A 26,975-nucleotide genomic window follows, 5' to 3' on the forward strand; every position below is an offset into this window, starting at 1 on the left:
GTAAGTATGTGATATTTATGTATTTTGGAAAGCAAAAGGAATGTACGCTTAGATGAACTGCCTTTCCTCCACTTGCCACTCAGATTTGGGGTTAAGGAAAGCACAAACATAACTTTGAAAAAATTGCTTTCTTTCTTCTTGAATCTAGATGTACAGCAGATCCTCAGTTGGTGTAAATTGTCATAGCTCCACTTAAATCAATTGACAACTTTGAAATCAAAGTCCTCTTCTGTTAGTTTTACTGTCTGTGAGAAGTCACACAAATTGTTGATTTAATTGAAAATGCAAAGAAACTGTCAAATACATCAATATTTAATTTTGGCAGTAATCATTGGGCGTTTTTTAGGTATTGCATATATAAACTGAGCCCTGGTCTACACTACAAATTTAGGTTGAATTTAGCAGCATTGGATCGATTTTAACCCTGCACCCATCCACACGCCAAAGCTGTTTTTTCGGACTTAAAGGGCTCTTAAAATCGATTTCTGTACTCCTCCCACGAGGGGATTAGCGCGGAAATTAACCTTGTCGGGTCGAATTTGGGGTAGTGTGGTTGCAATTCGACGGTATTGGCCTCCAGGAGCTATCCCAGAATGTTCCATTGTCATCTCTCTGGACAGTGCTCTCAACTCAGATGCACTGACCAGGTAGACAGGAAAAGGCTCGTGAACTTTTGAATCTAATTTCCTGTTTGGCCAGCATGGCAATCTGCAGGTGAATTCAGATCTCATCAGCAGAGGTGACCATGATGGAGTCCCAGAATCGCAAAAGGGCTCCAGCATGGACCAAACAGGAGGTACGGGGTCTGATTGCTGTATGGGGAGACGAATCTGTGCTATCAGAACTCCATTCCAAAAGACGAAATGCCCAAACATTTGAAAAAATCTCCAAGGGCATGAAGGACAGAGGCTATAACAGGGACCCACAGCAGTACTGTGTGAAACTTAAGTAGCTGAGGCAAGCCTACCAAAAAACCAGAGAGGCAAATGGCCGCTCCGGGTCAGAGCCCCAGACATGCCACTTCTATGATGAGCTGCATGCCATTCTAGAAGGTGCAGCCACCACTACCCCAACTCCATCAGTGGAGTAGCACGCAACAGGGATGTGGGTTTTGGTGATGAGGAAGATAGCTCACAGCAAGCAAGCGGAGAAACCGTTTTCCCCAACAGCCAGGAACTGTTTCTTGACCTGGAGCCAATACCCCCTGAACCCACCCATGGCTGCCTCCCGGAACCCACCAGGTGGAGAAGGGACCTCTGGTGAGTGTACCTTTGTAAATAATATACATGGTTTAAAAGCAAGCATGTTCAATAATTAATTTGCCCTGGCATTCGTGGCCAGTACAACTACTGGAAAAGTCTGATAACGTGTCTGGGGGTGGAGCGGAAATTGTCCAGGGACATCTCCATAAAGCTCTCCTGGATGTATTCCCAAAGCCTTTGCAAAAGGTTTCTGGGAAGGGCAGCCTTATTCCATCCTCCATGGTAGGACACTTTACCACGCCAGGCCAGTAGCACGTAGTCCGGAATTATTGCATAACACAGCGTATGGTCCCAGTGTTTGCTGGCATTCAAACAACATCTGTTCTTTATCTCTCTGTTATTCTCAGGAGAGTGATATCATTCATGGTCACTTTGTGAAATAGGTTGATTTTTATTAAAGGGGCATTCAGAGGTGCCCGTTCCTGCTGGATTGTTCGCTTGTGGCCGAACAGAAATGTTCCCTGCTGTTAGCCATGCGGTGGGGGAAGGAGTGAAGCAATCATCCCAGAGAATTGGGTGTGTGTATGGCGTGGGGGGTGTTAGTTGGGTTTTTGCTGCATGTTAACCTGAAAACCACAGCCCCTCATTTTAAATGGCCAACCCAACGGCTGCTTAGTATGGGAAATGAGAGCGTTGCTGTTTGAAACCATTCCCACATGCTCTGAAGGTTAAAGAAGCCAAAAGACCATGTCTTACCATGGCTGCCTGGAAGCTGAGTTCTGTTGCCTGGCCCTGCGTGATTGGTCTCTCACACCAACCTGGCATACCCTCAATAGGAGGCAAAATGCGACCTTGTACTGAAAACACATGTGCTATGTAATGTTAACAGCAAGGTTTACTGTGAGTCTATCCCTTGTTCTCTAAAATGTGTCTTTTTAACTGCCACTTTCCTTTCCCCCCCGTCCCCTTCCACCAGCTGCAAATGTTTCAGTGCTCAAACTATCTTCTTCGCTAGCCTCTGGGAAGGAGATTAGAAGGCAAAAATAATGCACTCATGATGAAATGTTCTCTGAGCTCATGCAGTCCTTCTACACTGAAAGAGAGCAGCAGAATGTGTGGAGGCAGACCATGTCAGAGTCCAGGAAAGCACAATATGAATGCGAGAACAGGTGGCGGGCTGAAGATAAGTGGCGGGCTGAAGGTGGTAGGTGGCATCAGCTTGCGGACCGAAGGCAAGAGGCAATGGTAAGGCTACTGGAGGAACAAACTGATACGCTCCGGCGTATGGTTGAGGTTCAGGAAAGGCAGCATGAGCACAGACTGCCACTACAGGCCCTATATAACCAACTGCCCTCCTCCCCAAGTTCCATAGCCTCTTCAGCCAGATGCCCAAGAATGTGGTAGGGGGGGCCTCCGGGTACCCAACTACTCCACCCCAGAGGACTGCCCAAGCAACAAAGCTGGTATTCAATGAATTTTAAAGTGCAGTGTGGCCTTGTCCTTCCCTCCTCCCTCACCCCACCTGGTGCTTCCCTCCTACCCCACCCCTCCCAGGCTACCTTTGCAGTTATCCTCCTATTTGTGTGATGAATTAATAAAAAATGTATGAATGTGAAGCAGTGATTTTATTGCCTCTGCAAGTGGTGACTGAAGGGAGGAGGAGAGGGTGGTTAGCTTACAGGGAAGTAGAGTGAACCAAGGGTGAGTGGGGGTTCATCAAGGAGAAACAAACAGAACTTTCACACCGTAGCCGGGCCAGTCATGAAACTGGTTTTCAAAGCTTCTCTGATGTGCACTGCGCCCTCCTGTGCTCAGCTAACTGCCCTGGTGTTTGGCTGCATGTAATCAGCGGCCAGGTGATTTGCCTCAACCTCCCACCCCGCCATAAACGTCTCCCCCTTACTCTTACAGATATTGTGGAGCACACAGCAAGCAGTAATAAAAATTGGGAATATTGGTTTCGCTGAGGTCTGTCCAAGTCAGTAAACTGTGCCAACAAGCTTTTAAACGTCCAAATGCACATTCTACCACCACTCTGCACTTGCTGAGCCTATAGTTGAACAGCCCCTGACCACTGTCCAGGCTGTCTGTGTATGCAGGGCTGGCTTTAGCAAGTGTGGGGTGCGGGGCTTGTACTCACCGGGCGGCGCTCCCAGTCTTTGGCAGCACTTTGGCTTGCCGGCTGGGAGAGCGGGGCCGCGGGGCTTGCTGCGCTCCGGCCGGCCCTCTGGCCAGGGAGCGGGGCTCAAAGACCCCAGCGGAGCTGACTGCTGTCGGGGTGAGTATAAAAAAAAAAATTAAGAAGGTACCTAAGGCGCGGGACCCAATTCCGGGGAATTGGGTGAATCGGCCTAAAGCCGTCCTTGTGTGTATGGCTTCATGAGCCATGGCATTAAGGGGTAGGCTGGGTCCTCAAGGATAACTCTTGGCATTTCAACATCCCCAACTGTTATCTTCTGGTCTGGGAAGAAAGTCCCTAGCTGCAGCTTTTGAAACAGACCTAAGTTCCTGAAGATGCGAGCATCATGTACCTTTCCCAGCCATCCCACATTCATGTTGGTGAAACGTCCCTTGTGATCCACCAGTGCTTGCAGCACCATTGAAAAGTACTCCTTGCGGTTTACGTACTGGCTGCCAAGGTGGTCCGGCCCCAAGATAGGGATATGGGTTCCATCTGTTGCCCCACCACAGTTAGGGAATCCCATTGCAGCAAAGCCATCCACTATGACCTGCACATTTCCCAGTCACTACCCTTGATATCAGCAGCTCAGTGATTGCGTTGTCTATTTGGATTGCAGCAGCCCCCACAGTCAATTTGCTCGCTCCAAATTGGTGCCTGACTGACCGGTAGCTGTCTGGCATTGCAAGCTTCCAGAGGGTTATTGTCACTCACTTGTGAACTATGAGGGCTGCTCTGATCTTGGTATTCTGGCATTTCAGGGCAGGGGAAAGCAAGTCACAAAGTTTCATGAAAATGCCCTTATGCATGTGAAAGTTTTGCAGCCATTGGGAATCATTCCAGACCTGCAACACTATGTGGTCCCACCAGTCTGTGCTTGTTTCCCGGGCCCAGAATCAGCATTCCATGGTATGAACCTGCCCCATTAACACCATGATGTTCACATTGCCGGGCCCCATACTTTGAGGAGAAACACACACAACTGTCACACAGAATAGCCACCTCAAGGATTGAACTCAAAACCCTGAGTTTAGCAGGCCAATGCTCAAACCACTGAGCTATCCCTACCCCTACTATTCAGGGAAGAGAAAATAATACAAAACAAATCTGGTGTATTTCTATTTTTGATCCAGTCCATCTCTCTCATACATCTTAGGCTGGTAGCAGACGGTGCAGTATGACTGCTAGCCATTGTCATCTCCTGGGTGCTCACCAGAAGACGGTGCAGTACGACTGCAGGCAGGACTGAATCTCCATGAGATGAAACTTAAAAAGAGAATGACCTGGAGTCATTCTCATTTATGTTCAGGCACCCTTGACAAACCTCACTGAGGTCTGCCAGGAGCACCCATGTCTGCCCAGGCGCCCCTAACCGACCTCACCGAGGTTGGCTAAAAGAGCACCCAGGAGATGACGACGACGGCTACCAGTCGTAATGCATCATCTGCTGCCAAAAGGCAATGAGCTGCTGCTGTATAGCAATGCAGTACTACGTCTGCCAGCTCCCAGGAGATGTACGGTGACGGTGAGCTGAGCAGGCTCCATGCTTGCCATGGTATGGCGTCTGCACAGGTAACCCAGGAAAAAAGGGTCAAAACGATTGTCTGCCGTTTCTTTCACGGAGGGAGGGGGGGCCTGGTGATGTGTACCCAGAACCACCTGCGACAATGTTTTTGACCCATCAACCCAGAATTCCAATAGGCGGCGGAGACTGCGGGAACCGTGGGGTAGCTACGCACAGTGCAATGCTCCAGAATTCAATGCTAGCCTTGGTACTGTGGATGCACTTCGCCGAGTTAATGATCTTAAGTGGAGACACACACAATCGACTGTATAAAATCAATTTCTAAAAAATCACCTTCTATAAATTCGACCTAATTTCATACTGTAGACATACCCTGAGGTATTAAGAGTTGTTAAACTTTTTTTTTTTTTTTTCAAAATAGGGTTCAGAGATGGACTCAGAAGAAAGGACAACCAACAGAAGTGAACAAAAATCAAGGTGACTATAATGGTAACTAGTGTGTGAGACAGAGGGTAGGAATTTTGTTCCTTGGGGATGACCCACTGAGACTTTTGAGTCAAAGGTAACTGTGGGAGTGAGCATGAAGCTTAAAGATTCCAGATGCACCTTTATGAAAAGTTATCAATTATAGTTGCTGCTTTAGCCTTCCAAAATGTTTAGTACACTGTTTTACTTCCCTTCCTACTTGTTTAGACTCTAATCCTTAAAAAGATTCATACAGGCAGACTCCCTCTGAGTTCTGTAGATTCAGTGGATCTCTGAGAGCATAAGGGTCCTCCCATTTGGATTCCTTTGAGCATAAGGGTCCTCCCATTTGGATTTCTTTGAGGATTGGGCCTTAATGTCTGAAATTTTCTGCAAAACAACATGGAAAGGGTGGAAGTTTTTTTTGTTTTTGTTTTTAAATATCAGTATGAAAACTCAATAAGTTAACAAATGTGCAAAAGTCAAGGCCACCAATGAAAAGGCCTCTTGAGTTAATTACTGTACATGATGGTCTCCCTTTATTGGCTTAAGAACAGCATGAAAATAGTTTCAGTACAGGCTATGACAACTGGGTGAAGGAAAAAAAGAAAAATTATTGGGAGCGAAGGTTACTTTATAAAACTAACCAAAACGCCCAAACTTTATAATATTTTAAATAAGGTTTAAAAATGGCACCACATATGCTCAAAAGTCTGTTAACTTTTGACTGAGAATATAACTTTTCCATTGCCAGTATATTTAATACTTGGTTAAGCTGTTAGTGAGAAATAGGTAGCATGTATGCCAGAAGGAAACAATCAATTTGTGTGTGCTGCAGCAGAAAGAAATGTGAGCATAAAAGCAGTATTTTATTTGTATAAACCAGCTCCTTAGCCACTTTAGTTGTTGCTGTGTCTGAGGCAATTTCAACAGGGATGTTTAATTTGTTGCTTATAGATTCAGATAATGTGACCTAGAAATCCCAATAGCTTACCCACTTCCAGCAATGACGTAAGGGCTGTTTTAAGAGTTAAATATTGTACACCAAATTTAATGTTGAATATTTGTCAAATTATTGTTTGAGTTCTTCCACATTATTGAAATATATTTCACATCTCTCTTAGATAATCATACCAGTTTTTTTCACAAATTTGTAATGTGCATATGATATAAATAACCAGAGCTTTGTAGATTATGCCTGTGGTAACTTTATATTCTATAACTATGCACAGTTTTAGCAGAAAAAAAGGGTTTTCAAGATTGTCTGCTGAAGCCAAGATTAATGAGAAGCTGCAAAACTTCAAAAATAAATGAAAAAAATTCGTCTTTTCTGAATTTCTTTCTTTAATTGCCTGAAATAATTGAAAATGAGGCTTCCCTCCCTCAGTAATTCTATCCGTTTTACCAAGCTTTCTGCATTCAAGGATGATTTTGGACTAATGGAGATGTTGCTTTACAAAGACCAATTTTACTTTTAGTTTTGCAGAAAGCCTCCCCACGAGACTTGCCTGAGAATTCCTTGTGCTTGCTGTTGTACAGCTAATACCTAGGGGCAGCTCATGCAGGCAACATTTTTGAGTGAATCTGTGTTTAAGCCTGAAGCTTTCTATAGCCCTAGAGGAGATAATTAATGATCATAAACAGAAAACAGCCGAGGGAGTTGTTTAGGTGAAAGGGAGCATGTATGTGACTATTTTTCACACCACAACTGTACATATAAATGTACTGTCTGCTGCAGCATTTGATTAACATGCAGATGAACTAGAACCTTATTCCTTTGTCTTTTTAAAATATTTCAACTTTGCCATTAATGTCTCTATATTTAGTAAATCTTTCAATGGTACTATGAAGTACAGCTCTCTTAAAAGAACTGCTGAAAGGATGACTGGGTGGCCCAAAAGATTGAAAACTGGCGATAGATTGTTTCATTTCTAGATTGCCAGTTTAAATCCAGCTAAGTATATTAGTGAGTGAAAGCTATTGCTGTTTTTTGGCTGCTAAGTAAAAGTAAACTATGTGAAATTAATTTGGTTTGAGTACAATTCTTGATCACAAATCCCATCAGCCCAGTTTGCAATAATTGTCATATTAGTTGCAGTCACAGCATACAGGCCAAAGACAGAGTAGTAGGAGGTCTCATACCCATTCTCTTATCCTAGAGGTGGTCTCTCTCCCTTAGGGTTGAGGTATGTTGATCTCTCACTTTGAGAAAGCTGCTCTGTTGAGAAACAGAGCATTTCTACTCTAGGGCTGTCAATTTGGCACTTTTTACTTTTTACAACTAACAGTTCACATGGACACACTAAATTGCTCTTCTATCAAAATCCTAAGAAACTTTGACAAGATAAACTGTGTGTAGAAAATGTAGGTTTTCTGTTTTTATTTTAGGAAAATTTTAAGAAGTCTAATAAGGAAGCAGCCTTGGGACCTTCTTTTGGTAATTGGAACCGGAGTGAGTGCTGCTGTAGCACCAGAAATACCAGCACTTTGCTCATGGAGGAGCTGTATTGAAGCTGTGATTGAAGCAGCTGAACAGCTGGAGGTGCTTCATCCAGGAGACGTTGCTGAATTCCGCAAAAAAGTGATCAAAGACAGAGACTTGCTTGTAGTTGCACATGATCTCATAAGAAAGATGTCCCCAGTGAGTGTGTAAATAGTACTTATTATTTAAAGACATTATTATTATAGCAGTATTCTTAGGTTTTGAGCCCTTTGGGGGCAGAAAGAGTCTGTTTTACTATACAGTACTTAGCACAATTGGGTCTTGATTTCTAATAGGGACTTGTAGGGGTTACTGCTGTGTGTGTGTGTGTGTATATATATATATATATATATAAATTATTTTACTTGCATTAATTTGAATGTTTTATTTCAAACCTCATTGAAAACTGTGGAAACAGATTATTCTAATTGCCAAGACGCTTGTGTTATGATAAGTCAGAGTCTGTCAGTGTTGTTTTGAACTCAGATAGGAATTTATAGCTTTGCTGACTGAAACCAGAGATTGCACAGAAATGTTGACAGACCTTGAACACTACTGATAGGCTTAAGTTGTCCCAGCTCCATTTATTTCAAATAAGGAAAGTCCACACATGTCCAACGTGCATCTATGCCACTGATTTTGAGATTAAGAAGTTTTCTTTGGGAAATCCCATTAAAAACAGCCTAAAGTCTTCCAGCAGAAATGATTCCAGTGGAGAATACAGAGGGAGAATATAGATAAAATTTGTCATCTATATTGAGAGAGAGAGGTGCGTGCACCCACACCCACACACCATAATACTCCCATCCCCTCAGGGAAAATCCTGCCTCTACAGATGGGCTTTGCAGCTCATCCTGAAGATTAAGAATCTCTGCCTTGGTTGAGCAAAAGTGATTTCCTGAGACAAGGACTCTCCGAAAGCACCCCAGACTTTAAATCTAGGGAATAGTAACTTTTGATCTCAAAGGTAATGACAGCACTTGTGATTTCCCATGAAGCTAGGACCCTAATTCTATACAGCTTCTAAACATGAACATCAGCACATTGAATTGCACCTGGAAGTGATCAGGAACTCAGTGTAGTCTATGGAACTCTGATGTGTTGTGAACTCCCTCTGGTCTACCCGTCATGGAGTTTGGGCATCAGCTAAAAGATGAGTGGAGCATATTTTAATATTTCAGTTTGGAAGTGACAGGTTTAACTGTGGCAAACTACAGAAGAGATTTCCTCCCCCTCCCCCCCAGGCCTGTACGTCACACAAGTTGGTTCCTGTCAAAAAGCTTTAGAAAAGTGGATGACCTTACTATATGAGCTATATAAATAATACAGCGATGTGTGAAGCCATTCAAATTTATCTCTGACATTTCAAACCCTAATATTTTATGTACTATAGGAGCTGTCTAAATATCATTATTTTAGTAAATTCCTTTTAAAGAAAAGTATTGGGACAAATGGTTAAGGACCATTGCTGTCCTGCTGAAGGCGGTTAGAGTACTTATTTTTAACTATGCACCATATTTATCTTTTTCTTCAGCGCACAGGTGATACCAAGCCCAACTTTTTCCAGGATTGCTTAATGGAGGTGTTTGATAACTTGGAACAACATATTCGGAATCCTGTTGTTCTACAGTCAGTCCTCAGGCTAATGGAGAGAGGCACTATGGTCCTTACAACAAACTATGACAATTTACTTGAGATTTTTGGTCAGCAACAGGGTAAACCCATGGAGTCTTTAGACCTGAAAGATAAGGATAAGGTATGGTAAGGCAATGAAATGTCAGGACTTCTTATAGGGGAAAGGAGTTGTCTTGTACTTTTGCAGGTTTTTTCACTAGTTACTCATTGAAAATCTTTACTACTTTAGTTTTCTGTAAAGCTTTACAGTGAAGTAAAATAATAGACGTGGACAGTTTTCATTGTCTGTTTTGAATAATGTGATACAATTTGCCAGAAAATACCAATGGTAGATTTCTTATTTACAGAAACAGTTCATGTGGATGAAGTAACTGTAACAATCACAAATGTATCTTAATCTAGTGCAGTGATTAACTCATCACACAGACACTGGAAAGGAAGACTCAAAGATGTCTGATGAGTGTGAAGATTTTTCTTTCTGCTTTACTCTTGATGTCTTCTGTTTTTGTAAAAAGCTAGAATGCTCTTCGTCAAATTAAAATAAGTTTCTTTTGGTCAAAAGAGCAAAAAGCCTTTAAAAGGTTATTGTTTATATTATATTCTGAACATTTTACAGTCTACAGTTCAGGCACTTCTGTTTCAAAATTTTAGTAATTGAACTGTTTTTTCTGTAACTTATGCAAGTGATGGCTGATACTGTGATCTTAGTACGCAAAGGACAAAAATGATCAACTGTGCTTTACATGTTTGGGCACTTGTACAAGAATATAGTTCCCCTTTTTCAGTAGTATAATATAATTCAAAGTAAATATTACATTCATGATTTGCTTTAGGTTCTTCAGTGGGCAAGAGGTCATATAAAGTATGGAGTTCTTCATATTCATGGCTTGTATACAGATCCCTGTGGAATGGTGTTGGATCATTCAGGATATAAAGATGTTACTCAAGACCCTGAAGTAATGGTACGTGTGACTTTAATTCAAGAATATACTGTGTATTGCCAAACTGAGTGTTTCATTTCATTTTATGTGTGTGAAACTTTAAAAAATGTTTTTACTTTGACTTGTGTCTTTGGCCATATAGATAATATTTTTTCTTTTGGATGTTAATATTCTTAACAGGAGGTTCTGCAGAACTTGTATCTGACCAAATCCTTCTTGTTTGTGGGCTGTGGAGAGACTCTGCATGATCAAATATTCCAGGCTCTTTTTCTGTATACTGTAAAGAATAAAGTAGATTTAGAACATTATATGTTGGTGGTTAAAGAAAATGAAGACCACTTTTTTAAACTCCAGGCAGATATGCTTCTGCATGGAATAAAAGTAGTATCCTATGGTGATTGCTTTGAATATTTCCCGGCGTATGTCCAAGATCTAACTGCTCAAATCTGCAAGCAGAGGAGTCCAGGTATTTTTGTTTTGTTGTTTTATAATGAACTTCTGTGTGTGCAACTGAATTCTATTCTTAGTATATTCTTTGTGCAAGTGGCACTTGATTTGAGATGTTAATCCAGTGGGTAGTTACAAGTGCATGCATGAAAATCTCTGCTTCTGATTGACATACTGAGTAGGAGCATATAATAACAAAATTGTAACTGAATTTTTATACTTTCAAATGTTTGGATTTCTTGTAAATTTACCCTTTGCTCTGAATTTTCTGCTTGCTTAGTGTATTTGCCAACTATAGTGTTCTTGTAAGGATTTATCGCTTAAACTTCACTTTCATTAAGTGCAGTTCCCCAGATAAAATATTTGGCTGTAGGCATTATGAGAGTTCAGAGAAGATAGCAAAAATGTTTAAAAGGCTGTATGGATTGACTCAAGAGGAAAGCTAACAGTCAGATACTTATAGTTTGGCTAAGCATGAAGTTGGAACATAAAATTACAATGCATCTGACCAAGTGGGTATTCACCCATGAAAGCTCATGCTCCAATACATCTGTTAGTCTATAAGGTCCCACAGGACTCTTCGCTGCTTTTACAGATCCAGACTAACATGGCTACCCCTCTGATATATAAAATTACAAGTATTTGGTGTACACATAAAAGATATACAAATCTTGTATAGGGTAATAGTCATATCCTGTGCAAGTTAGGTGGGTGGAGGAGAGGACAACTGTGTGAGAACAATTTATCTGAGCATTAGGAAAAAAACTGACCTACTGAATAAGCTGCAGAATAATCTTCCAAGGGTAGCAGTGAAGCCTTATTGAATGGGGCATTTAAAACTAGACTAGGGTAAAACTAAAAAACGTCCTGTAGGTAACGGTCCAGTATTGGCAGAGAGATGAACTGTGTTAATCTTTACATCTGAGTCTATGAAGTCTGTTATATTTTATTGAAAACGTATCGAAGTAATAAGTCTTCTTTTTTTAAAATACAAAAGTCAAAAAGGGAGACGAAGAGAGAAAAAAGGTGACAAATACTTTGGACGTACTTTCCCAGCAATCTTTTACTTCAAGTGTTAGTGCATAGATGAGGTTTATTCTACTGTGGCCTTCATCAGGACACTGGAGAAATATCAACAAGGGAAACTAACATTGGGTAACAGATGATAATAATTTCTCAGCTGTTCTGCTATGTCTGCTAAACTGTTGTGACTAAAACTCTGTCAACGTGATTATAAAACAGTAAGTTCAAAAAAATTCGAAGTGCAGGCAGATGCCTTACTGGGGTATTGATTTCTACAACATATAGTCTTACCCAGATTCCAGAACAGAGATTAGGTGAGGAGTGGATTTCTCCAAGAAGGCCATTGAAACCTCTAGGTCTTCAGGAGGTTGGGTATGTAGGACATTTAAGAAAAGTCTGGATGTGTTTGATCACTTCCTACTGGGACACGTATTGAAAAGCAGATCTTTGCAGATACTGGCTGTGGACTTGAGTCTGTCCTTTAGATGTACTTCTACTGGTTAGTCCTATACACAAATTTTTTTTTAAAAGGTCTGAACAGCAACTGATAACTAGTCAGTCAGATGCAAACCAAACATTGATCTGATGACAGTGTAATATGCTGATTAAAATCTAACTTAAAAGGAAAAATGCCCTGCACCCACATCAGTGGGTGGGGGAACTTGATGAGGGTAGTGGTGAAAGGGGAACAGTCCCAGTAGCAAGGGAGGAAGACACTCACCAAGGGACAATGGGAAGCTCTTCCCCTTGGGAATCTCTGGAACCCACTGGCCAGCTAGGGGAGAAAGGTGCTGACTGGCCAGCATTCTCCAGCTCCCAGGATTTAACCTCTTTCAGCTCCATTCCAGCAGGCCACACTACTCACCCAAACAGGAATGAGAATGCTAGCTGACGGATTCTGTGGGTCTAGCCAATTATGAGTTTAAGAGATCAGGAAGGAACTTTTTTCCCATGGGCCAATTGGCAGAGGACCAGGGAGTATTTTGCTGCCTTCATGGCACCTTCAAGCCACAGTGGGTTGAGTAGGAATGTGCTTAATACCTAACTAAGGTACTGGGGTTGTTTATTTGTCACAACTTGCGTCTGGTTTCCAGTGTCGTTAAGAGAATAAAATGAATGGTTCCCAGAGGTAAAAGACTGGATTTTGGTAATGGGCTTTGGACTCATGATAGGTTCAGACTTTGTGGGCTGAAGTCAGACCTTATGGGCTGAGGACCCCACCCTGCTGCATGCTCTGTCCCCCTTATGGGGTGCTAGGACTCAGAGAGAGCTGAGTCCTGGGGGGTAGGCTGAGGAGAGCCACTCCATGTTATAGGTTGTATGGTAAGGAACCCTGTAACTCTGGCACCAATTATGGATTTACGGTAACAAGCCCTGTAATCCCCCTACTGGAACCAATTAAATGTCTGGTATAGGAGAGCATGGGTGATGGGTGGGTAGCACCTCTTCCCTGTGTTAAAGTTTTTAATGAAAGTTGCATTCTGCCACTTAATTCCTCATTTTGCTGCTGTGTCCACATCAAATCACTACTGGCAGTGACTGCAAGCTTAGACTACAATCTTGCAAACACGCACACAAGTAATCTTGTTAAATTCAGTGGGACTTATCACGTGCATATGTGTCTTTCAGGATTCAGGGTTTAGTTTGAGCATGTTTATGGGGCTAAAGGGTCTTCATTTTTGATTTTAATAAAAAAAAGTTAAGAAGGAACCCAAACTTAAATTGGTTACAGATCTGGAAAGCAGCTTTTCAGGTTATACAGGTGGCATTGAGAAATTGACTTCACTTATTTTGTGTGATAGCCTGTCTCCTGGGTTTTGATGGTGTGTGTGTGTGTGTGTGTGTGTGTGTGAGACCACCTCATTTTTGTTTTCTCACAAATTATCAATAGTTAATTGTCACTACACTTTCTTCAGTCACGTATTTCTTTATCAAGATTGAAAGAGAACAGCATAATGTGCTAGCTTTACAAAATTATGAGGTAGGTCTGTTGCAGATGGATCACGACTGAGGTTGCATTACAAATATATTTTGAACAAGCTGTGCCAGTGCCAAAATTTTGTTACAAACTGATGAAATTCTCTCATTGGCATTAGCATTTTGAGACTGTTTGAAAATTCTGTGTGTTCAGATTCTGTCATTTGGTAGTTCTCTTGATTACTGTGCTGCTCGTTTTATAGAACTCTGTGTAGGTGTAATAATAGAGCAGTTTCCTATCTGCGTTTAAAAGCCAAGTCAATGTTAGATATTGTATAATAGTGTTGGAAGGTACTTGCATTAAGCATGCTTTATTTCTAAAATAAAAGGGCTTGATGCTTAGTAGGCAGCATGTATTATATAAAAGATACAAACATCTTTCTGGCAACTATTTGGTTTGGAGTGTCAGAATTTTATTCAAAAGCTAGTAGTTTTTTTGTTGCTTTAGTTTACTATATAAAGCAAAGAATATCCAGACTAGTTGCTCACAGTTGAATTGTTCTCTCTTTCTAGATGCTGATCGAGTGGACAGTACAACACTGCTGGGTAAAGAATATTTTTATAATACAATTTTCATAAGTAATAAGAGGTGAAATCTAATTTAGACAGTAAATTAAGTAAGAGATAAGATGACATGATCACTGCAGAACTGTGATTTGGCTATGAAAATCTCACTAAGTTGCCTTAGTGGTAGATGATGGTTGTTTTCAGTTTGCCATAAAAGGCAAACAGTTCATGCTAATCAGACTGATTTACCTTTGTGCAGTCTTAGTTTGCTTTAAACGTTATCCCTTTAACTTGCCAACCACCTATACTTCACCCTTCTGAACACTTTCAATCATAGAGCTGGGGCTGAACACTGCTGCTGTTTTCTTGACCCCAAACAAATGCTGAGCAGTACAAGGATTAAATAGTGAATCTGAAAAGGTAGAAAACGTTAATCTTTAATCCTATCTATTGCTGCTTACTTTGATCTTCCCTAGACCTCCTGTTTGTCAGGCAAGTCAAGGATGGTAAAAATCTGTTCAGAATTTGCTCATTCATGGGTGTACTCCCTCCTTATTAGAGATAAGGACTAATACATTTAAATATATGGTATAAGGGAGTTAATATTAAAAAACACTGTCGACTTAAAGAATTCTCAGATGTCCAATTTTAATTGCTATTGCTACAAATAACATCTAAAATTAACTGAAAGATTACAGTAAAATTCTCCTGCTGGTTTTTTTTGGACATTTTAAAGTACTTAGTGTCTAATTGCTCATTTCCCATTATCTGTGTGGGTCTTTCATGCTGCAAGCAGAGAGAGAACATTTTGAATTATAAAACCAGACATTGGCAGGAAGGCTTAGGGACAAGTGTAGGATCTAAAACTGTGTTTAACTCACTAAACTAACTAGATTTCATGCTCGTGTTCCTTTCAGATTAGTCACTAAATCTGTCTTTCAGAAGAGAGCAAACAAAGGGCAGTGAGAAACTGAAAATAGGAAAACAAATCTTACCCCTGCTCCATATTGCACATTCACTTATTTCCTTGTAATAACTTAACCATCAACTCTATCCCACCAGCAAACTTAATACTCTTGCTCACACTTTGGAAATATCCTGTATGGAGGTAAGAATGGTTCCTTAACATAGGCTAGTAGTTTTCCAAGAACAAGTCTCTAGGCTATGGGGAGAAGGATGTCCTGACTTTAAAGAGACAGCCTCTCTCTTATACCCAGGCACAGAAGCAGATGCCATGGTGTGTAGTTCTAAGCAGCCCAAAGCAGGAATCCCTCCAGTGACTATGGATTCCAGAGTTTTAAAGGGTGGTGTGCTCACTGCAGGAATGGGACTTATCATAAATTATCACTGCAAAAGCAAAAATTTTATTCCTTCTGCTTTTCTTAGCCCAAACAGTGGGGGCCTACTTTAGATGCTGGTGCCCAGTGTAATGATGGAAATGTCCACAGGTGGCTCAGCTCCAGAGGAATCCCTCATTCTGAGGAGGCTGTGGAGGGAATATTTGACATCCTGTGGCCAATGGTGCAAACATATATTATTGGTCAGCATTATGTCCAATAAAGGTAACATTTATTTACCTACTCGTAACTTTTCCTTCTCCCTTGTGGGCACCTGGTGCTCTGTGATCCATTACAAGGGTTATTCCTTCCTCTTGTCTAAGCCTAGAGGTCCTTTTTTTTTTTTTAAGCCTTTCTGGTTTCACAATGTATTGCTAGCAGGTAGAGCTGTTTAGAGAACTGATTGCCTCTCTAATTCCCCAGCCAACTGCTCAAACTGAGAAGACAAACTATAACAGCTAATTGTTAAACACAATGAAAAACTATTCTGCTTAGAGACAGCCAGTCTACTTAATCATTTATTATACAAATGGAAATGAAGACTTATAGCAAAGCAGGATCATAATATGAGGGAATCCCAAGATTTTTCCCCTCTCTCTCTCTGCAGGAAGGACTGAGAGATTTCTCCTTCAACTGGAATTTAATGCAAATTAGGTGATGCCGTGAGTGGTGGTCTCACAGAGCATCAGGTGGCCATTTCACAGAGGAAAAGTTATGGGTAGGTAAGTAAACTACTTTTCTCCCGAGTGGGCACCTGGTACTCTGTGATCCATTACAACTGGGAAATAGCCAAAGTAAAACACATCTCCACAAATTAGAGGGAAACTTAAAACATCAAGTGAAGTGAACATACTGGAAGTACCAGTGTGCCACAAAGGTCCTATTGTTGCTTTTCATGTGAATTGTAACCAATTTCAGAGGGAATCTTAAGAATAGAGACCTACCTTCTTAACTGCTTGGAATTCTAGGAAGTAATTCTGATGAGCTTTTTGGGTTAGGTCCCATTCAATTCAAGGCAACTGGCTATCTGAGCTCTCTCAATGATATAGCAGGTAATCTCGTTTCCCATTTTGGAAATTCCAAAATTTGTATAGCACAGAGGTGCATCCCCACCATGGACCAGTTTCCACATTCAGCTACTGTTATATTATATAATATGAATTCCTGGAAAGCAAATACTTGGAGTTCCCAGAAGAAATGCAGATTGTGAAATCTTTCCTTGGGCAACTAGACTACAACCAATGCTTGATAAAATGCCTAGAGGCAGGCCAGATCCTGAGAGGGAACTGAGGCATTCCTCTGAAAACTTATGAAGTAGGGGGACTGGAGCAGCTGAAAGGTCTGGTCAATGTACAGCTGTTATCTCCTAGAGGTGGGTTATCAGCAAGTCATCTATGTTGTAGATTGGCCATCAGAGTTACCATCAAACTGGAGAGAAAATAAGGAATGGAAGGGAAGCCAAAGCTCACTGCCTGGAATTGGAAATATGTCAGCAAAGTGCAGGTAGCAAATTGGCACACGGAGACAGGTTTCATTGTAGGACAAGGAAAATACAAAGAAAAATCTTCAGTAAGGCCTGAACTCCATGTAGTAGTGGACCTTGTATACTGTACAATGATTACTTGTGCTATAATTGTTCAATATGTGGTGTGGGTGCAGACAGGTATTCCACTGAGACGTGTGTGCACCTAGCTAAACAAAGCCAGGTAACTTTACATAGCAGTACCTGTAGAGGTGACACCTGTGCCCTCTGGCCTTCTCCCCGCCCCCCCATGGCTATATAGGGGTAGTACAGCCTCAAATCCCTTCATTTCCTTTGCACTAAATGTGAAGAATAGACACCCCAATGCAGAGGGGACAAAGCTGGGTCATGGTCTATACATCTGCACCCACATCTGGAAGAAGAGCTGCAGTACAGGAAGATAACCATTTTTCGTTTGAGTGGCTGCAGACAGTGATGAGCTGCCAAAATCTTTAACAACTGGTTCCCTATAAAAAGTTCTGATTTAAGGGATGTGCCACAGTTTTTTTTTTTTTTTTTTTTTTTTTTTAATACTAGTAGGGTTACCATACCTCCGTATTTTCCCAGGAGGACTTCTTAAATTTAAAAAATTTAAAAATTCTTCCCAGGTGGCAATTTAAGAACCTAAAAGCCTGACATGTCTGGGAAAATATGGATGCATGTTAACCCTACCTAAAGTTCTTTTTTAAAAAGAGGGGCCTGAACTAGAAATGAGCTCTGTTTCACATGTGTGGGTCCCTGCCACTCTCTGGGGGTGTGCTAGGGTGACCAGATGTCCTGATTTTATAGGGACAGTCCTGATTTTTGGGTCTTTTTCTTATATAGGCTCCTATTACCCCCCACCTATCCCAATTTTTCACACTTGCTGTCTGGTCACCCAAGCGTGCACACTTGTGGGTGCCAGCTACTTCCTGCCCCCCTCATTGAAGCAAGTGTGCAGGGTTACTGCCCTGGGAACTGCAGGGCACCAGTGGATGTGGGGCCAGCTGCAGACGGGCGTGGGGCAGGGCTAGCTGCAGGCAGGGCAGGGGATGTGGAGCTGGCTGGAGACGGAGCGGGGTAGGGCTGGCTGCAGGTAAGGCAGGGGCATGTGGGGCTGGCTGGAAATTGGAGGTGTGGGGCTGGCTGCAGGCAGGGGGGTGGGTACTCACTGGGAGAGTGGCTCGGAGCAGCCCGAGCAGCAGGATGCAGCCGAGGCCCAGCAGAGCATCCAAGGACCTACCAGGCAGCAGTGAGAGCCCCAGGGCCAGGGGCTGGGGGAGCACCAGCAGCAACAGGGCCCATGTTCAGGGCCAGCTGGCAGCCTACATAGCTTCTGCAGCGCAGCGCCCCTGGTGGCCGGAGGAGGAATTACATCCCATCCCATCTGGAGCCCATCAAAGCTGCAGCGCCCCCCTTGCAGGGAAGCGGGTTAACAACCGGTTCTAAAACTGCTTCAGAATTTAACAACCCGTTCATGCGAACCAGCTCCAGCTCACCACTGGCTGGAGACACATTCTTTCAGGTGACTAGCAAGTAATACTTGTAGAAGGTGGGCTCAGAATCTACCTAAATAGCATCTGCAGAACTGTCCTCCCAAAGTTTTCATCTGACCTGGAAGCTGCTTTTATAGCATAATGTTTGGTAAACGTGTATGTAGGACCACATTGCAGCCTTGCAAATACCCAAATCTGAAATGTCATTAAGAAATGCCACTGAAGTCACTTGAACCCTTGTTGAATGAACCTGCAGAGTTTGCAGGGTGTGGCCTGAGCTGTATTTATTAATGCAGGTGGTTATCCACCTGGAAATCTGCTGTACTGCTGCTGGCTGATTTGCTTTCATCATATTTGCAAAAGAAATGAAAAGCTGATGATGACTGAAAAAAGCTTAGTCCTTGCCAGATAAAAAGGCAGACACCCTTTCACATCTAAGGTATGAAGCCATTGTTCCTTAGGATTGGAATATGGCTTGGGAAAAAATACAGGTAGGTAAATAACTTCAGTTTAGGTATCAGTCTGATATTTCATTGAGACTGGAGAGCAAGTACACAGCCCTGCTCTATCTGCCACTAGGAGAAGTATGGTGACATTCTTCACGGTGTGTAGAAAAAGGGTAAGAATTTCTCTGAGCTGTGGAATGGCTCTGATTTGCTTTGTTCCCCCTCTGCACAAAACCCTCAGCTGCAGGAGGTGAGACAGCACCGGGGCGGTGGTGGAAATGATGGTACTACCCTTCTTAAACAGCCATGGTAAGGGCTGTGGGCTACAGCATGTAAGCATTGTTCCTAAAGGTAGTACTAGGTAATGCTGACATGGGGATGCTAAATGTATGCACTGTGTACGGAATACATGTCTATGACCACAGCAGCCTTGACAAAAGCAACACTGGGTGAAACTTGTCAAGTCTCTTTCTTACCAGGAAGAACACCCAAAAGAAATTCCTCAGGAAAAAGTAAAGCTGGCCTTTACTGACTGCTTTCTGGTTCAGGGAAAAGTGGGAAGATAAGATGGATGCATCAGGAGAACTCGAAAAATCAATGGGGGAAGACTGTTTTGAGCCTATCAACTATAGACTTTTAAAAATTTGATTGGGAAGGCTTGAAAACTGGAAAAAGTTCTATTTTTATGGGGAAAATAGGGTAGAAATCTCAGGTTGGTTTGAGAGGTTTTTTTTCTTCTTACCTTTTTTGGTCACGATACATAAAGGCATCTTACTGAAGGGTTGAACTAACCATGTCAGAAATAGTAGAGAAACCATCAATCCACTGGACTACCCTTCTCTCAGTTGTACAGATTTTGATGCTTTTGTGTGCCTGTGAAAGTGTGGGATCATTGTCCAGGATGGGTTGTAGATCCCTGATGATGTGTTGGAGGGGTTTTGGCTGGGGACTGTATGTGATGGCCAGTGGAGTCCTGTTGGTTTCTTTCTTGGGTTTGTCTTGCAGTACTTTCTGGGTACACTACAATTGACACATCAGGTCAGGACTTGAACGAAGACTGAATGGCTTGCCAACTACAGAACCAGTTCTCCTCCTTGGTTTCACACCTCAACTGCTAGACACAGGGCCTCCCTCCCGATTGAACTAACCTCATTATCTCTAGCTGCCTGCTAGCATATATAATAGACCTGCCCCAGAAATTTCCACTACATGCATCTGATGAAGTGGGTATTCATCCACGAAAGCTCATGCTCCAAAACGTCTGTTAGTCTATAAGGTGCCACAGGATTCTTTGCTGCTTTTACAGATCCAGACTAACACGGCTACCCCTCTGATACTTGCTCATACAGTAATCCTCTAAGCTTTAAAGCCTTGCTGAAGTGGTTTTACACCTGTGCAACATCATGGTGTGCACTCCCTACTGCTAAGGTTTTAGTGCACATAGCTATTAGTGCCATAGTCGTCTTGTTGGAGAGGATAGGCCAATAGTATGAACTAGAAACTGCCATCAGTGTCACTTTGATGAAAGTTACTACTGGGTTCAATAAAATAGCCAGCTCAGCTGATCTGGCATATGAAACCCTTTTGGGACTGCCACATGCAGGGCCAGCTCCAGGCACCAGCAGAGCAAGCTTGTGCTTGGGGCAGCAGATTCTAAGGGGCGGCATTCCGACCAATCCTAGGGCAGCATCGCTGCCCTATTTTTTTTTTTTTTTTGCTTTGCCTCTGGGTCCAGCCGCCCTGCACCTAGGGTTTGGGGTTTTTTTTTGTTTTGCCTCCAGGTCCAGCTGCCCTGTGACCTGTGTTTTTTTGTTGTTTTGTTTTGTGCTTGGGGCGGCAAAAAAGTCAGAGCCGGCCCTGGCCACCTGATGTGCCTAGTCTACCTCTGAATTCATTTTCCTTGCCAGCTTGGGCCTTCAGTATCTTACCTTGTTTGAGCCAGACATAGTTGCCTGTTGCAAACACAGATCCAAGTCTGAACCATGTCCCCCACAAGTTGTAGGCTTAACTGAAAACAGCTTAAGAAGTGCTCCTGTCTCCAGCACTCAGATACCCAGCTCCCAATGGGGTTCAAACCCCAAATAAATCCATTTAAGCTTATACAGAGTAAACTCGCTGTGTTCACCTTTTAGAACACTGATAGATATGCACAACTGTTTGCCCTCCCTCCCCCCAGGTATTAGTACTTACTCTGGATTAATAAGTAAAATGATTTTATTAAATACAAAAAGTAGGATTTAAGTGGCTCCAAGTAATAACAGACAGAACAAAGTAAACTACTAAACAAAATAAAACATACAAGTCTAAGCCTAATACAGTAGGAAATTAAATGCAGGCAAATCTTACGCTCAGAGATGTTCCAATAAGCTTCTTTGATGTGGACTAGGCCACGGTTAAGGGAGCACAGAAAAGAGGGTTAACTGACATGAATATGCCCACATTATGGGCCAGACATGCTACTAACTAAGGAACAGTGAAAGGAGTGGGAAAGTGTCAGGTGCCTGAAGGAGCAGTGATTCTATTCCCCCCTCTGCACAAAATCCTCAGGTTGCCCTGATGTATTTAGGGTTTTTAACAGTGGTGTCAGTGTCTGAGTTGTTGGCAGAGAGAGGAGAGTGGAGTGTAGACCAGGTAGCACTACAACTAGGATTAGTTAATGCCCTTTCTAGAACAACTGGGGCAAAACACCTGGTTGCTGTGGCAGGCTGAAAGGAATGGGGCATTCAGTCCTTTGTGTTCTTCCTGCCCCTTTGACAAACCAGCCTCTTGGAAACATTCTTGGGTACCATATTTCACCCCAGGCAGAAGGAAAAAAATAGCCAAAGACCTCTGGCTTGTTGCTTCCTAAAGGCCAGATCTTGCTGCTAAATTTCTGCTCCCAAGTAGCTCCTGTAGACTCTAGGACTGGAAGGGACCTCGAGAGGTCATCGAGTCCAGTCCCCTGCCCTCATGGCAGGACCAGAGATGGAGATTCCACAACCGCCCTAGGCAATTTATTCCAGTGTTTAACCACCTTGACAGTTAATGTCCAACCTAAACCTCCCTTGCTGCAGTTTAAGCCCATTGCTTCTTGTTCTATCATTAGAGGCTAAGGTGAACAAGTTTTCTCCCTCCTCCTGATGACACCCTTTTAGATACCTGAAAACTGCTATCAGTTCCCTCTCAGTCTCTCTTTTCCAAACTAAAAAACCCAATTCTTTCAGCCTTCCTTCATAGGTCATGTTCTCAAGACCTTTAATCATTCTTGTTGTTCTTCTCTGGACCCTCTGGCAATTTCTCCAATCTTTCTTAAAATGCGGTGCCCAGAACTGGCATATACTCCATTAGGCCTAATCAGCGCAGAGTAGAGCGAAGAATGACTTCTCGTGTCTTTTTACAACACACCTGTTAATGCATCCCAGAATCACGTTTGCTTTTTTTGCAACAGTATCACACTGTTGACTCATTTAGCTTGTGATCCACTATGACCCCTAGATCTCTTTCTGCCATACTCCTTCCTAGACAGTCTCTTCCCATTCTGTATGTGTGAAACTGATTGTTCCTTCCTAAGTGGACTCCTGCTGGAGTCAACCCTCATTGCTGTTTCATTTTGGGCTAAAACACCAAGTAGATAGCAAAACAATTTTCTTAAGAGACTAAAGCAAGATGCTCCTGATGAATTTCTGCCCTAAACAGCTTAAGGCTTTCTTGCCATATATTGGGGTGGGGCAGGTGGCATATTATTGCACAGCTGGGCCGTGAGCAGGAGCTGTTGGATCCTAACTGGTCTTGCTACACTGCTGTTTTCTCATCCTAGACTGGTTTCCTAGAAACTCCTGTTCTCAAAAATTCTCTTCCTCTTCACGTAGTGCCTCCTAGTAGAGACAAATAAAAAATATAATGGAAAAGATTCTGCTTATCACCAGAGAGGAGGCCTAGAGCAGTGGTTTTCCAACTTTTTTTTCTGGCAACCCAGTTGAAGAAAATTGTTGGGTCACGGGCATCAACAAAGCTGGGAATGAGGGGTTTGGGCTGTGGGAGTGGCTCAGGACTGGGGTGGAGGGTTGGGTTGTGGGCGGCATCAGGACTCTGGGCCACAGGATCTAGAGATGAGGGGTGGGAGGCTAGGACATGGGGTTGGGGTGCAGGAAGGGGCTCAGGGCAGGGGATTGGGGTGCATGCTTACCTTGGGCAGCTCCCGCTCAGCAGTGTGGCAGGGGTGCTAAGGCAGGCTTCCTACCTGTCCTGGAACTGCAGAGCACCCCAGAAGCAGCCAGCAGCAGGTCCAGCTCCTAGCAGAGGTGCAGAAGCAGCTCCACATGGCTCTTTCCTGCAGGCACCGCCCCCAGCTCCCATTGGCTGGTTCCCAGCCAATGCAGTGCAGAGCTAGTGCTTGGGGTGGGCGGTAGTGCTCAGAGCCCTGGGGCACCCCCCATCCCCAGGAGCTGGACCTGCTGCTGGCCACTTCCAGGGTGCAGCACGATAGGACTTTTAATGGCCCAGTCGGCTGTGCTGACCAGAGTCACCACGACCCAGTGCTCTACATCCTGCGACCCAGTACTGGGCTGTGACCCACAGTTTGAAAAACACTTGCCTAGAGGAACTACCTGCTAAAGTGGAGATGAAATAGGGGGGAGTTGGAGGTAATCAGGTCTCTGAACAACTCCACCTGCTAGCAGTACATTGTAAAGCAACAGGTATTTTTAAAACCTTGCTTGGAGGATGAGCATAACCTAGCTGTAAGGGATGAGGGAGCACCAATTGTCCACAAGCCAAAGGAGTCACTCACTGCACAACAGAAGTCAGGATCCTTGGTTATAAGACCCAAATATAAGAGCTTCCAGCTGGACCAATACTACTTATGTATAGCTTAAGATGTGATGCTTGAAATAATGTGTTTAAAAATAATAAGAGATTTTAATATAGCTATGTGTAATATTTTTTAATTCAAGTTTTCTGTTTTTCAGGGACTTCATGTGTGGATTGTGCAAAGAGAAAGTTAGGAGAAAATGACTTGAATCTTTCCAAGAGGGTGAAACAATCAGATAATGGTATTCTCAGCCCCTAATAAATAAAATCTTAAAACTCCAAGATGTGTAAAAATAATCTCTGAAAAGTTTTCAGAGCTAATTATTTCCAGAACTGAAGTGGATTAAAAAGTTCAAAATCTCTCAGTACATATCTAGGGGGTGTAAGTGGTTGCAGGGCAGTTGAAATACTAACTGGATTAGATAATCGGCAGATGGCTGCTACTTCTCATACAGTCAATTTATTACAAATCTATGAGTGACTGATTTACAATTTTTTTTTTTTTTTGTTCTCATCAGTTGATACCTCTGCTGGTGACCTGGGCATTGTAAAGAAGTTTGAAACCCAAGTGCAAGGCAACTGCACAGGAGCGCCAGAGAGGGAAGCAGAGAGCTGGGCTCTCACTATTCCAGAGTTTCTGTGACTTTCTCTACCTGGCATTGACTGTAACAAGCCTGCTTCCTGGCAAGAACAACTTGGAATGGCATTAAGTGTTTACCTTCACATACCATAGTGGCCTGCTGCTCTTAGCAATTTTTTCTCTCCCAAAGTGTATTATTCTCACTATCACTAGTCCCAGTCAAGAGCAGGATGTATGTTAACTGGGGGTAGAAAGTGAGCTAAAAGCTGTTAGAAACTAACATTGTGACTGTACCCTAAGATTAAAGTAAAAGTTTTAAAAATAGACAAGGGTTCATTTCCACACCATCACAAAAAGGCAGTGTTAAGTGTACCTAAACTAAAAGTTAGAGAAGGCTGGGGTTCAAACACATAAAAGAGAAACTGGCACAGCCTGTAAAGAGACATTAAGTAGAAATTAAGGTTAAAATTAATTTATTTTTAAGACCTGCAAACAAGGGTAGCACATTGTGTGTCTGTTGTCATTCGGACAACTTGCTTGTATATTTTATTTTTTCCCCACCCACCCCCTTTCATCTACTTTCTTATTCTTGGTTCCTCTTCCAAGCTGCTCTATATGGGCATGCCCCTGCACCTCTGACTAAGTCAATTAAGCTCCATATGCCCAGAAGGCTCTCAGCACAAAGCTGCTTACAGGATCTGAACCTTAAAACTGTCGGCTTCATGGAGCATGCACCATCTTCATATACAGCACAAATACCTGACCTACACAATTGTACTATGAATATTTCAGTTTTCACTTGTCATCTGTTCATTTTAGTATCAATTAACATTGGGGGAAATGAGGATATACATGAAAATTGCCAACAGCATACAGGCTGTTCTTCATTGACTGGGATTCACTTCACTACTTACTATACACTGGAATGAAAATATTTGTTGGTTTGAAGGACAGGACATGCTTTTGGTATTTCAAGTAGTGGTTACTGGGATGTTTCCATTGCTGCACAGTTAAAGCAGGCCACTATCTAATTACGTGCAGTAGAGAACTGCTATGAACCCCAGCTCACCAAGGTTTTAAACACTTCAGCTGCAGTCAATGTGACTACTCCATACGCTTAAGACCCTTGCTGAATCCTGTCTTCAGACTACCAAATGTAAGTTCTGAGAGCTTGGATTTCACATTTTTATGAGGTGTCCTGTAAAACTTCTTAGTTTCCCCAAAATTGTGGGTTGTGAAGGAAAGACTCGACACCAAGTTTCAGGGTAATTGAGGAGGTGAAAAAGCTGCTTTTCTGAGTTCACCTGCCTCTTTTATTATCTAAGATTACACATGCGCAATTGCACAGCACAAATCAAGATTTCTTACAAAAATCTACCATCAAAAGCTCAACAGCATAGCAAAATGCAAAAACAGCCCCAGCTACAAACACGACAGTCCTGTGGGAAGCAGCAGAGGGGGGAAGTTACAAAACACTGCCAGATGCAAACGGGGCCGTCTGTGTGAAAGTACAGGGGAGGATGGAGGAAAGCCAAGTTCCTGTGATAAGAAACTGGGTATGCCCAGCTTGCAGACAAGAACAAAATGCCTCAATAATAAGGTATCCAGGCCTGTGGGCCCGGGGTCATTCCTACAGGTTGCCCTTGAGCAAACAAATGTATTTAAATGAAATTCTGAAGTGTTCCAAAAATGAATATTTCTTTAATCAGCATCAGATACTGACGGCTGATTAAGTGGCTGGATTAGACTGTCATTTTTGCATCTATTTTCCTGAGGCTGCTGCGAGCACACAATAGTTTTGAGGTTGTTTCAAACACAGCAGTCAGGTTAAAATTACTGCAATACACTTTTATTGAACTCTATTCTATGGCACTTTTATGGCCCCTATCACCATAGTATCTGAGCATCTCATCGATTCAGTTGGTTCCTCAAATATTTAACTTGTCTTTTAGTTTTTCCATAAGCAACACTACATAACTGCCTTCCGCCTGCAAATGCACACGCACATTTAAACTTAGGATCAATTTGATTTGAAGTGTTTTTAAATCAAAGTAAATTTAATTTTGCCTTTTTTTGAAACAGGTAGCACTGGAGACTCTTCAAGTCTAAACACCACTGAAAATTGCAACTTGTAAAACAGCCATTCTTGCCTGTAGTGCCATACAATTGCACTGTGAAAAATGCACATCGCAGTAGTGATGGGATCTCTTACAATTCAGTGTATGCACATTAAAAGCAGAATTGCTGTGTGACCCATCATGGGTTGTGTGTGGGATTTCTTCAACATGCATTCTACTGGCAGGAAGCTACTGGCAGTAGAATATCCATGTTTCAGTTATCTTGCAAGGAGGACTGACTTGCAACTAGCTCAGGAAAACTTATAGTTGAAAGGGATATACCTAGAACGTGACTGTTCAGTGTGATGCATTCAGTTAATCAAAAAG

General features: G+C 42.6%; 1 protein-coding gene across 1 annotated transcript; it reads left to right on the forward strand.

Moving 5' to 3' along the window:
- The first annotated feature begins 296 nt into the window (after positions 1–296).
- Positions 297–26,604, forward strand: FAM118A (family with sequence similarity 118 member A). Its single transcript, XM_032778071.2, has 10 exons — positions 297–1,259; positions 5,328–5,383; positions 7,760–8,012; positions 9,388–9,609; positions 10,322–10,450; positions 10,610–10,895; positions 14,390–14,422; positions 24,110–24,193; positions 24,470–25,762; positions 26,168–26,604. The coding sequence occupies exons 2-9, from the start codon at positions 5,337–5,339 to the stop codon at positions 24,592–24,594; spliced, it is 1,179 nt and encodes a 392-aa protein (XP_032633962.1). The 5' UTR covers positions 297–1,259; positions 5,328–5,336; the 3' UTR covers positions 24,595–25,762; positions 26,168–26,604.
- Positions 26,605–26,975: the final 371 nt, after the last annotated feature.

Source organism: Chelonoidis abingdonii, chromosome 1, assembly GCF_003597395.2.
Source record: "Chelonoidis abingdonii isolate Lonesome George chromosome 1, CheloAbing_2.0, whole genome shotgun sequence".
Classification (NCBI taxonomy): domain Eukaryota; kingdom Metazoa; phylum Chordata; order Testudines; family Testudinidae; genus Chelonoidis; species Chelonoidis abingdonii.

Bases quoted from the DNA above. Each gene is read 5' to 3' on its own strand.
- FAM118A (XM_032778071.2), top strand. From the start codon at position 5,337: ATGGACTCAGAAGAAAGGACAACCAACAGAAGTGAACAAAAATCAAG. The intron at 8,013-9,387 runs GTGAGTGTGTAA...CTTTTTCTTCAG, and splicing joins TCATAAGAAAGATGTCCCCA to CGCACAGGTGATACCAAGCC. The intron at 24,194-24,469 runs GTATTCTCAGCC...TGTTCTCATCAG, and splicing joins GGTGAAACAATCAGATAATG to TTGATACCTCTGCTGGTGAC.